A 13,168-nucleotide genomic window follows, 5' to 3' on the forward strand; every position below is an offset into this window, starting at 1 on the left:
GTTGCTGGAAATGGGCCTCTATACACTTATATAGATATTTGATTAAAAACCAGACGTTTCCACCTAGAATAGTCATTTACCACATTAACAATGAATAGAGTGCATATCTGATTAATTTAATGTTATCTTCATTGAAAAAAAACAGTGCTTTTCTTTGAAAAATAAGGACATTTCTCAGTGACTCCAAACTCTTGAACAGTAGTGTACATGAAAGCCTCGTCTCTTTCATGGCCTGGCCTTGTGGGAGTTGTATCACACAGTTACACTTAATGAATCTCTTAATTAGCCTATTGATTGCCTCCGCTTTCACAGTTACAGTGCTCTGGTCTGCAGTATTCACAGCTGACTCTTAATTCTTTGGGTGGTGCGGATTCCCTTAACACAAAAATGAGGCGCGGACACTGTAGTTGCTAATCAATTTTCTTAAAATCATTTACATATTCCCTCTCAAAAATTGCTTTTTGCCAGTCAGATAACATCAGTAGTCTAACAAAAGTAAATTCCAAAACACAATTAATTAATACAAATTCATTTGTGCATGGTATTACAGTACTTTATTCTTGCATGTATTTCTAGTTTAGGGATGTGCACTGATCCACTGGCTGCAGCCACATCCATGCGAGTACTTTTACCTGATTAATCGCCAATTCAGGTTTGTAATGTTGTTTTATTTCCAAATGTAATGAAGGGAGCACTTATAGTGTGGCAAGCATAGTATCAGGTGTTTTGAATCAACTTGGTGAGAAAGATCTGTTTTGTATTCATTCCCCGAGATAACTTAGAACCTGTAACTTGGAACTACGGGAAAGTAGGATTTTTTTTTTAGTGAATATTTGTTTTTGGAACAAAAGTCTTTCTAGCTGTTTCCTTCTTGAAAAATATCTGTGATAGCACTGTAATAGCCCTGTTCAAATGTGTTATTCAGCTCCTCAGTCTGCTTTTATCTAGCTAAACTAAATGTGGAGTTTCTGCCTAAATGTGAAGTGACGTATCCCCCCTTCTCCTCAAGTGACAGTAATCCCTGCTCTGGGAAGGGGTGGCAGTGCAGAATAACCAGCATGGGTTCAGAATGCGATGCTCCCTGAAAAGGATTCAGGCAGATGAAGAAAAAATCCAGGCCAATCTTTTTTTGAGGGGGTAATTCCAGCTGACTGAAAACCCTCGCTTGCCCTCTGCTTATTTTAATGATACTCCATGTACACAGAGTTGTGCGGTGCATGTTTAACATAATACATGGACTTTATATTTGCAAGCAAAGCAAAGAATGTTGGCATGTTTGGTTGAATCTCTGTCGCTGCTTGTTGTCTGCACTAAAGATGCAAACCCACAACTGTTAGATCTTCCTTCTGATTTATGGTGTAATGACTAACAGTGGGAGGTCCTCGCACAACTGCCCAGAGCTATGTGCCGTTAGGTATTCAGCAGCACAGCGGTCACGACAGGACGCTTAATTATTCTTTATGCAAAATCAATATGATAGAGGAGGAGGAGCAGGAGGAGCAGGAGCTATTGAATCCAGGGGGTATTATTTTCATGGTTGTCCTATGGGGGCCTGGAGGCTGGCCTACTGTGACAGAATGATCCTGACAACTGTGGCAGCCCAATCATCACTTTTCATTTCTTTATTGATATTTCTCATATTCAGCAGGAAGAAACACATAAATGTGGGAAAAGCCTATCCTTTAATTACTTGTAAACGTTACACGACAGGGTACGACACCATGTTTTAGTTTAAATTATATTAAAGCTGTCCTAATTACGATCACACTTGTGCACACATTTGCATGGTCTGGTCACATGTCCATATGTGCTGTGAGGGGTATGCAGGTAATTTGACAGGCTTATCTGCAGGTTTGCCTCCCTCCACTGTTCTCTCTTTGTCAGCTTCCCGCTATAGTCGAGTCACCCTGGGAATCTCTGCAGCACATGACCTGAATCTCAATGAGCTTTAGTTGCCACTGACCTCTCTGTCCTACCCTCCCTTACAGCACACCGTCTACAATTGCTCTTGCGATTACTCACTCACACCACAGCACATGCAGAGATGCTTACATGTGCTCTAACATACTTTAAATGGCTGTCTTTTTTTGCGTCATTGTGACAGAACCCATGCAGTATGGGACAGAAAGACAATGCAGTCTTCACATATCTTTTCAATAACAGCACCAGAATAATTAGGTGTGGGAATGTATCTGCCTGTTAGTGTAAACAATTCTGCAATCTCAGCACGGCCTTGGGTAGTGTTATCAGAACATCCATGGTTCGCTTAAAAGTATCTCTAATCACTCTTGAGGCTTTTTGTTCTCCTTCACACATGCAAAATTGTGAAAGGTGAAAATGAATTTCCTGAAGTCAGTTTCAAGGCCTCAAAAGTCAGTTGAGAATGTTGTTTGTTTAACTTTAAAAATATGTTGGAAGCCCTATTAGTTAAGCAGTTGAAGGTAGTTAAATTAGCAAAAGGGGACCTTTTCCCACTCCATTACTTGATTTGCTTATTCTACACTTTAAATCACATTCTCTTTCATCTTTGACCTTGGTTAGCTTCCTGTGATGTTGCTGAATGTCAAAGCTGAAAACCTCCCGCCGTGAGATGACGGCTCCAAGATCTGTCAATATATAACTGAACCAGAAGGTGCCATTGGACCGGTGTTTCTCAAGATGCAAGACAATATTACATGGAAGCAAATTTTTTAAATCCCATGTTGATATCCGGTCCAACAATGGCTAACCATTTGCTTTAAAAAACATCAACTCCTCCTCTACTCTACTCCCAAGACTCACATATTCAACCATTCTCTTTGTTCTCTTGGCCGACCTGGAGCCTGAAGGCATTGGCAGTCTGTTTACCGCTCATGCCACCCACCCACCACACGACCCCAGGAAGAGTTTGGTGAGCACTGCCCAGCCTGGCTTATTGCAAGTGAAGTGGAACATACCAACAACTCCTGGAGGGGAAGAGTGGAAGCAACATGAAGCTACTTTACACCTGACCTTTATGGGGTTGTTTGTGCTGACAGGAGCTTACTAACAAGAGGTGGGGTTTTGGGGGAGGGGTGTATTTGTTTTACCCTGAAGGGGAACCCAAGTGGACATGTGTGTAGACATTGCTGTCATCTTTATTTAGCCTTCCTCTGTCAGTCGGAGCATGTGGAGGTCAGTGTAGCGCGGCGGGCATGTTAGCGCTCGTACACATGTAGACAGTAGTAGCATCCTATAAGCCCATGTTCAGACCTACACCGTCACTCCCCAGCCTGGGACTGAGATGCTGAATCAGGATGCAGCGTCTCACTCGGGAATTGGCTGCTTCTGTGTAAACTAGCTCCAGTGATTTTATAGATAGAGGTAATAAAAAAGGTGATTGGTGACATTTTCTTGGCATTGCGGATGATGAAAGAAATGTCATCCGCTGAGCATGATGTGGTTTTAAGACTGTAACCTTTCTGCTGGTGGGAACGCCGCATCACATGTATGGATAGAAAGAGGAATGAGAGATCTTGTGTCAGCTGTACATCGGAGGGAAGAAGTCACAGCTTCTGCTTTGTGAGAGCAGCACAGTCATGCATTTGCAATCCATCCGCATTCATGTACAGTTGTCACGATGGGCATTTTTGTATGATTAGTGGAGTTCAGAGTCTAGATCAGAATGAGAAAAATGAAAAAGTAATCTTATAATAAGTAAGAATTAAGGGATTAATAACGTTATATTGACACAATAAACTATCTTTTTACTTCAAATCTTTTCTGACCACAAACTCTGGGAACCAACAGAAGGATTTTACAGTCTGTTGGTTCTCCTGCGTTTCTCTACCTTTCTAAATGAACTCGAGCAAGCCAAAGTGAGATGTCGAAGCTCGGCTGTTGGTTGGTCTGGAAGTTTAAAATATCCCAACAAATACTGAGTGGATTGTCATGAAATTTGGTACACAAAATTAATGTAGGTGTCCGCAAGAGGCCAAACAAAAATACCTTTAAAAAACGAATGTATGGCATTAGCTGCACACTGTGGTTGTCACTAATACGAGCGTGTTAACAATTTGAGCCTGTCTGTCTGCTGAAGTTATCATTTATCTCAAAGCAGTGCCTCACACATCTGCTCGCCTCTCTTTGGACCCTGACTATTTGTACGTTTGGCAGCCATCAACAGCCATCAATAACATGTGCCTTGTGTGGTTTCTGATACATTAACAGTTCACTGAAGGCAGTGTGACCAGACATGGTTGGCTCCATAGGTAACTGACAAGATGCTGTTATATAAACAGTTTTTAGACCTTTTTTACTGGAGATATTTTTACGTGTCACAGTAGAAAGATCACACGTGTGAATAATAAAAGGAACGATGGCTGAATTATATTCTACTGCTTCAGTTTCCAGGTCCTGGTATTGTACATGTTGTCATGATTTACTCAGACACTTGTGCTTTTCCTGTTATGATAAGCCAAACCATCTGCAGTGAAAAAGGCCTGCGAATCAGAGATGAAGTGAACACCAATATCCACATTTCTGTGTACTGTTTGTCTTGTGTGTCTCATTTTTAAGTTGTTTTTAAAAACATATTTTTTTACTATCGTTTCATCATGACATTGTTGCATTTAGACTTTAGAATAAGGACTGTGTTACTAATGGTGTCCTCTGAGCAACTGTGCCGTGCTGACGGTCAATCTCTGTGTCTGGTGCTTCATTAACGACAGCGCTCTTATTGTGTCGGCGGCTGCCGTGTCAAATGGCCGCACCATAACTCCGGTCTGCAACAGCTGCATCTAATCAAGCCCGCGCTGGCTCTAATCAGCCTGTGCCTTACCCATCTCTGCTTGGCTCGTGGTCATTTTACACTGACAGCTGATTCATAGGGCTGGTTATGAGAGTGCCCCCAGTGAGACAGAAACCCTCTTCAGCCATCCCTGGATCCTGCCGCTCTTGTTCCTGCAGCCTCCACAGAGCACATTTGTCGAAATCGGTGCAGGAAACGGAATTTAAACAGAGGCTGTTTTGCCTGCTGGTTTATTGTGTGTGTGTGTGTGTGTGTGTGTGTGTGTGCATGTGTGTGTAGTATGTTTGCTATCACCATAAGGAAACGCCTGGTTTGTGGTGGTGGGATTCCCTCTGCGCTGCATGGGGCAGTCTGGAGAGAGGTGGTGGTGCACACAGGAAGGAGAGACTTGAGGAGGAGCTGTGAGGGTGAGAGGCGTGTTCGGGGAAGATTCTAGATTCGGTTGTGGAAGTGTAAACCCTCTCACTGGTGGAGCATTCGTTTTTTTCCCTTTAAGTATTCACAGGAACTTAGTCCGTGTCATTCTTTGCCTTTTAACACTACAGATTTACACGCAGGCAAACCCCTTTTTATTGTCAGATGAAAAGAGGATGCCAACACAGTTTACTTGTAAGAAGGGAATTCTCGTCGTAGCTGTCATTTTGTGCAAAAAGTAGAGGAGAAACTCCTTGAAACATTCACACGCAGCCCTGGATCATTATCCGTGCCAGTGAACTGCTACTATAAACACATTTTGTAGCTGTGATTCGCTGTACGCTGGTGCAAACCAGTCACGAGGAAGCAGCCATGCAGAAATGCTCTTGTTGTCTGCCTGACAGAGCGCTGTGTCTCCTCGGGGCGTCTGTAACAGAAGACATGTTTCAGTGGAAATTCCTGACATTTATTTGACCTTCCATGGGAACCTTCTAGCTCCAAAGTTGTGGTGGCTTTTTTTGAGATTTGGGGCATCTAAGTCAGTCTCCAATAGGTTTATTTGTACTGTATGTTGGGTGAGTGAGGACAGAGTTGGTCGGGGAGAATCGTTATCCCATCCGGATTTTGTATCGGCCTCAAAGGCCGCTGGTCCATCATCAGTGACGGCAATGACACGGAAAACACAGATCAAAGAGTGGGTCCAACCCCCTCCAGCTGCAATAGCTTTTTGTGGCCTCCTGTGTTGTTGAATGGCACAATGGATGGATGGAGGATAGCAGAGTAGCCATCTATTTCAGTGACGTTAACTTTCTCTGGGTTTGACAAGTCTACAAAGCAGTTTGTCTTTCACAACTGTGTCAAAGTCTTATCATTGAACTTAAGTTTTTGTGTCCTTTGTATAAAATGTCACTTGCATTTAATTGCTGAGAACAACAGTTAAACATATTGATGGTTACTGTGCAGAATAGTGTTATTTTAACCAGTATTTCTTTACCTTTTGTTCACAGCAAAAAGCTTCAGGCAAGGTGCTTTTTGACCTGGTGTGCTCTCAAATGAACCTCATCGAAGGTGACTACTTTGGCTTGGAGTTTCAGAACCATCTAAAGATGACGGTGAGTGAGGATGAAAATGAACAAAACAGATCCTTTTCGTGTGCATTTTAGAATTAGCATTGCTTCTAAATAGTATTTAGTGATGTTTCTTTAATCCTTTTTTCCCCACACAGGTTTGGTTAGACCATATTAAGCCCATTATCAAGCAGCTTAGACGTAAGTATTTCTAAATGTTTGTTTTTTGTTTTTTTTCAAGGCACCTTTTTTCTTTTTACGTTTCACTGTTTTATCTGTAGAAGATAGCCATCAAATCAGTTCATCAGAGCAACTATACAGATCTATGTGAACCTGTCATGCATTTTATGCAACCAAACAATGTCCAATGGGAGACCTACACTCAGTTTATTAAGTACTACTAGCTAAATCCAGTGCCATTAATTGCAACAGTCAAGAGCTGGTTCTAATGTTCAGTTTTTAGTTTGGTCCTGTTTTACAGATGTGTTCAATGTTGTAGTTATTTTTAGTGGATTGCATTTGTTTTATTTGTGCGAATAAACTAGCAAGTGAACGCTTTAAGCGATATTAAAAAAACTCTTTGCTACCCAGGACCGAAGCACACAATCCTGAGGTTTGCTGTGAAGTTCTTTCCTCCGGACCATGCCCAACTACTGGAGGAGCTAACCTGGTGAGCTCCTTTCCACATAATTTAATTTAATTTAAGTTTATCCTGGAGTTGGCATTAAAATGTGCTTTTATTTTCATTTGTTTCATCAGTTGTGACTTAAAATGATTGTAGAAGCATACAGGAGAATATGCCTTCATTCCCAGGTGATTTATTCTCTGCCTTGGATTGTGTCAGGGCTGCCATGTTTCTGATTTAGCTCTCTGGAGATTAGCGTGGAGCTAATGATTTTCTAGTTTCTGTATTCTCGACATGGAGCAGACTCATAACTTGTATGTTTTCACAGTCAGAGTTGATAAATAATAAGCATACAGAGAGTAATGTCCCACTGACATATAGTGTTAAGCTCGGTTAAGACCTCAAAAAGCATACTGGAGATGTTTTTTCCTGCCAAAGCAGGCCTTCCTCCAGCATAAGGTCAGGGAGCAGTACTTTGCATTTGGAATCACAGTTTCATCATGTCCACTGATAAAATAGGTAATTCTTGTTATTCATGGACTTTTGACGTTTCAGGTTTGCACTGGTTCGCGCATTTGTATTTTCAAGTAATACTTAATTATAATGACTTACTCCTGAACATTGTTGACCTTTTATGAAGACTAAAGTGGTTCTTGCTCTGGCTTGAATCCAAGAGAAGCAGCACTGTAACACAAGAGTCGGTAAATCTAGACTGCACTCAACTGATTCATTACTGAAGTGTGCATCTGGCTTAACTTCTTTTGAAAGTCTTGTGTGAATGTAAAAGAACCAGTGTAGATAATATTGAATCTGAAATATATTCAGTTACAGCAACTCCTTTGGATGTCCTGTGAGAATTCAGCAGTATGTGTTGTTTCTAATTGCCTTTCATTTGATCTTGTTCCAGCGCTGGATACCACCACCACATCTCCTTTATTGAATTTGTGAAAAATTGTTTGTGTTTCTGTCCAGGTACCTATTTGCCCTCCAGATCAAACAGGATGTTTCCTGTGGACGTCTGACCTGCAATGACACCAGCGCCGCACTGATGGTGTCCCATATTATCCAGTGTGAGTTCCTCATGGCTTCTTCTTCATTTAGAGTCCACTGATTAGATAAATGTCTTTGAAGACACACAAGGCTTTTTTTTCTCACGGAGCTTATCATCAAACATTGTCATATAGCACTCTGCGCACCATTACAAATTGATTAACTGTGTGTTGCTATGGATACCTTTTTAATAATCTTGCAGAATGGCTTCAGAACAACTACACACACCATGGTAGAAAACACTGAGCATTTTCTAAAACATGGTCTGGTTCCCCGGAGAAATCAAAGACAACATGCATGATGTTTGTGTCTATTGTACGTCAAAGTAGACAATAAAGAAAATAGTTTTTTCTTCTTCTTAATCCCAAGATTATTAAACAAAGAAATGTATTTTATTACAAAGGTGATCATCTCAGTATAGTTCAGAGACTCGGTGAATCTGTGCAATGATTATTTAATCTATTCTGGTGGCCTTTGCAAAAGGACATATCATGAAAAATGTTGCACAAATATTCAGATATTGCAGTGCCTAATTGTGAAATAAAACTACACAATCAGTTTTTTGTAGGCTGCCGAGACCAGAAAACATGTGAATGAACAAGCCCATCAGATTTGGCTCCCCTTCATATGTCACTTGCAGGCTCATTAGAATAAACCTTTCACAACTTCAGACTAATAGTACCTTTGCAAAGATGCGTCAAGCTTTTCAAGCCATAAGAGCAGACTGGGCTTTTCAGGCATATATAAGTATATTGAGGCAGATGATATGAGAAAATTATCTGTCTTTGAACACTAAAGCCTGCAAATGTATTCTACGAGAAACACTATATATATATATATATATATATATATATATATATATATATATATATATATATATATATATATATATATATATATATATATCTGATAATGTCTCCTTTAATGTTGTTTTTTACTTAAATTTGGCACATATCTTTAATTTGAAGCAGGTATTTGAACAATCAACTTAACTTTTTCCTTTCTTCTCCTCACTCTGTAGCTGAGATTGGGGACTTTGAGGAGAGCCAGTGTCGGTCACACCTCCTTAACAACAACTACATCCCAGATCAAATGCCCCTGATTGACAAGATCATGGAGTTTCACTCAAAGAATATGTGAGTTTCCTTAACTGGAGTGAAGTGTGGTCTACACAGCTTTAACCAATGCATTTGTTTGATCCAGTTATAGTTTATTTTTTGCTCGCTTCATAACATCACCGAACCCTTGGCTGAAAAACAATTATTCTCTTCACCCTTGAACAGGATCAGTTGATAAAGAACTTGCGTGTGTCCCTACGGGAAGTTTTATTATACAGGGGGAAATACATTCGGGAAATCAGCCATCGGATGAATGGGTTCTTTCTCAAAAGTGCTCTGCGTAGTTCTTTATCATGGATCAAACTTAGAAAAGCTAGTCATTGTAACTTATTCTGCAGCTTCTAGCCAGAAGTGAATATACGTTTCTCGACCACTCTATCATCAAAAGGCTGCATTGCTGCCAAAAAAAGGACTAAAATCTTCCTTCAACCTATCAAATAAGTCACACAGCTGTTGTGAGCTGGGTTAGTTGGTTAATAACACAGATTTTAAAGAGCCTATTCTTACTTGAATAACGCCTCAAGTTATAGAGTGGTATGCTGCTGGGAGTATATTATTGGAAGCTTTCCAAATCTCCTCCCACCACCCTCGCTCAAAATGTCCTCATCAGTGCACATATTTGAATCTGAGCTTTGCCAACCCTTGTCTCACCTCTACGTTACAGTGGGCCATGCCAGAGGTGGACACGGTTGGCAGCTGCCACACGAAAGGAGCTCCATTAGATTTGACTGCTCTCTTTCACGTGCCTTTTTCTAAAACATTTTATAGAATTGATAACTGTAACTGCAGTTCTTTTGGCTGGGTGCCGTGCAGAGTTAAATCTCTCATTAAGTACCACACAGGAAACAGGAAGGCTTATGCACTGATAAGAATTAGGAAAGTTGGTTAGTATTTGCAACCCTTCCCCCCAACCTTCCACCACTGCTCCAAAAACTCTGATGAACATGAGAAACCTGGATCCTCTCAGACTTGGTCTTTTCACCTCAATTAGTGAGACACACAGCAGGACAAAAAGCTAAGATTTCATTTATTTTTCTAAAAGGTTAGCTGACAGGATAATGTGTGCACTTGTTAAGTCAGAGTGTTTAAACCTGGAAGTAAGATTAGTTGTTTTTATTTAGCTGTGTCATTCATTCATATACCTATATTATGTTTCTTCAACAAATCTTGTGAAAAGACCAAAACCAATAAGAGCTAGTCTAACACTCAGTACTTTCTGACTGTGCCCTTTGTATTACTCTCAGCTCCCAGTTACTCCTACACAAGAGTCTTTAAACAAAAAAGGCTTAGTGATTTCCTAAAACAGCGAGGCACCGTAGTATCGCAAATGTGACAAAAACTTAATTAAATGTTGCCTTTGTTGAGGACTATTTTTAGTTGTGGATTAATACATGTGATGCTCAGGGGAGAATTTACAGCAGCAGGGTGGTGTGTATAGAATTAACTAAAAAAAAATCACAAAAACTTGTCCTAATAGAATGCATTGTTTTGTTGATTTCTATCGTATTTGATAAAATATCTCCAACATTATTCTTTAACTCATAGCTGTTGTGTTTTGTGTTGCCAGAGGTCAAACACCAGCGGAATCTGACTATCAGTTACTGGAAGTGGCGCGCAGGTTGGAGATGTATGGGATTCGCCTCCACCCTGCAAAGGATCGTGAGGGCACGAGGCTAAGCCTGGCTGTGGGGCACACTGGTGTCCTGGTCCTCCAGGTCAGTCACACAAGGTTAAAGGTCAACATGTGGTGTGTTAAGGATGGATGTTGTAAGTCGTCTGCATGGTACAGGTGTGATGAGAACTTGTGGGTCATTTGTGCTTTAAGTTCACTTCAGAAGATGTGTTCCGATGTGTTTTTTACAGCTTCAGATATAAAGGTTATTTTTCATCACTGCAGGGGCACACAAAGATTAACGCCTTCAACTGGTCTAAAGTGCGTAAACTGAGCTTCAAAAGAAAACGTTTCCTCATCAAGCTGAGGCCAGATCTAAATGTAAGTGAATCAAACAGTTCATCGAGAAGTCTATGAGTGCTTGGTGGTTTAAGTTATCTTTTTATGTGTACCCCAGAGTTCATATCAGGACACTCTGGAGTTTTTGATGGGCAGCAGGGATTGCTGTAAAGTCTTTTGGAAAATCTGCGTTGAATACCACGCCTTCTTTCGCCTCTTTGAGGAACCTAAGCCCAAGCCCAAACCTGTACTCTTCACAAGAGGCTCCTCCTTCAGATTCAGGTGAGTTTGCATCATGAAGCCACTCTTTGCAGCTCCACAACGCTGCCTCCCCATCACTTAACAGTCTACGACAGCTCTCCAAAAACGATCGTCTCTCCCCTCTACTTGTCTCTACAGCGGTCGCACACAGAAACAGGTGATTGATTATGTGAGGGAGTCTGCGTTTAAAAAGATCCCGTTTGAAAGGTAAAGGCAACATTTTTGACACATTTGGTCGAGGAGAGTGTGCTCAGAGTGTGTAACAATGACCTTCAACATCCTGTCTGACAGAAAACACAGTCGGGTCCAACACAACAGTCGGATCCAACACAATATCCGCCTGTCGCCGTTGCCTTCTCCACGCCACCATGAAGTGCCAACAGAAGTGAGTGGTTTTAGTGCATTTACTAAACATAAGGATCTCATTATGGTCATTATATTGTGCTTCCATTCACACAACAAAAAGCCTAAATCTTTTCAATCATTTTTAATTGGAAAAAAATGTATATTGTTCAATACATGCCGGGTCATTTTCCATATACACATCCTGTACATTTTGAACAAGTTCTTTCTATATTCACTTTTACTTTTGCCTCAAAGGTGTCAAGTGTCTAGCAGAGGGCAGTAACCAAACTAGGAGACACTTGTGAATGAGATGAGAAAAATTTGGATTGCTAAACGCTGCAGGACAGTGTCTGAGCCTGCCAAGGTGCACAGACGGTGTTACACCTCCTGTTTAAGTCCCATTCTCAGATGAAGTCACTCCTCTGCTCACTGCAGTTTGGACTGAAAAGGAGAAGCTTTTATTGGACGTGTCCTATTTAGGTTTTCTATTTTATTTCTATAGCACACATTTTCCTCAGAGGGCTCAACAATCTGTACAGCATTAGACATCCTCTGTCCTTGGACCCTAACATGGGGAAAGGATAAACTCCCCCAAAAAACCTTTACACATACATCGGCAAGGGTCTTATTCTGTACATTTGACACATTTCCACCACTAACTGTTGATCAGCATAACCGTGCAGCGTAACCGTCAGCAGCAATGTGTATTCTGCCACCCCGTGCAAATATGCTTGTACATGTGGCTCCTCTGGGCATGCGAGAAGAGGCCACTGAACAAACTGCTGACTTTGAAGCAGCGCCACTGGTGGTTTTAAAAACTCTCAAGTCTTCCTTCAAGTCAGACAGGATTCATTAAAAACATTAGTATTCACAACTAAATCAAACATCATGATGAATGATTTAAACTTTTAAATGTTTGAATTGTCGTTTTTTGCCTCTGGCAGAGTGGCGCTCCAGCGGACAGAGTAGACTCTCCTTCTCGGCGTCATTGGAAGGAGTCGGTGTTGGTGAGCGCAGAAGACCCCTCCGCCTCGAGGACGACCAGGACGAGTCCATCTTACCAGAGAAACAGCCACGAGGACAGAACGGCCGCTGTGTCTAGGACTGAGGAGACGAGAGGCTCGACTCGACCAACCCACCCAGATCATCAGAGTACAGGTCCAGCATCTCAGGCTGCTAAAGGCAGCAGCTCTTCCATCCCCTTCACTGATTGCAGTGATGTAGGTAGTGAATATAACCAGGCAATACGGTTGAATCACAGTTATAGGGAGCAGCCCATGCTCCGCTGTGGGTCTGGCTTCGGGAGCAGAAACGGGGCTCTGCAGGAGCAGTTACTTGGTAGGCTGAAGTACAGGGAGTCCCTGTCCTCGTCTAAGCAAGCGCTCAACATGAGCCTTCAGTTGGACCAGTCTCTCAAGCAGTCACACCAAAAGGTTGACCAGAGGCCCCTCCATAGTCCTATGGTGGACCTCAGTGCCCACTATAGAGAGAGGCATAGCAGCAGTCCTCTCTCGGCCCCACATTTGGGCTCAAGGAGTGGGATCTCCAGTCCTGGCATGGACGATCATC

The 13,168-nt window shown here is 41.7% G+C and overlaps 1 protein-coding gene across 2 annotated transcripts in view; it reads left to right on the forward strand.

Moving 5' to 3' along the window:
• Positions 1-13,168, forward strand: part of LOC137782682 (FERM, ARHGEF and pleckstrin domain-containing protein 1) — a 49,484-nt gene that overhangs the window by 20,647 nt on the left and 15,669 nt on the right. For both annotated transcript variants that reach the window (XM_068572207.1, XM_068572208.1), the window contains exons 3-13: positions 6,190-6,294; positions 6,408-6,450; positions 6,841-6,919; positions 7,847-7,944; positions 8,946-9,060; positions 10,610-10,757; positions 10,940-11,035; positions 11,112-11,275; positions 11,393-11,461; positions 11,546-11,639; positions 12,544-12,757. In XM_068572207.1, coding sequence (XP_068428308.1) covers positions 6,190-6,294; positions 6,408-6,450; positions 6,841-6,919; positions 7,847-7,944; positions 8,946-9,060; positions 10,610-10,757; positions 10,940-11,035; positions 11,112-11,275; positions 11,393-11,461; positions 11,546-11,639; positions 12,544-12,757 — 1,225 coding nt within the window. The remainder of the gene's footprint in view (positions 1-6,189; positions 6,295-6,407; positions 6,451-6,840; positions 6,920-7,846; positions 7,945-8,945; positions 9,061-10,609; positions 10,758-10,939; positions 11,036-11,111; positions 11,276-11,392; positions 11,462-11,545; positions 11,640-12,543; positions 12,758-13,168) is intronic.

This window comes from Clinocottus analis, unplaced genomic scaffold (assembly GCF_023055335.1).
Source record: "Clinocottus analis isolate CAN_PGR_092001 unplaced genomic scaffold, fCliAna1.0.p SCAF_12, whole genome shotgun sequence".
Classification (NCBI taxonomy): Eukaryota; Metazoa; Chordata; class Actinopteri; order Perciformes; family Cottidae; genus Clinocottus; species Clinocottus analis.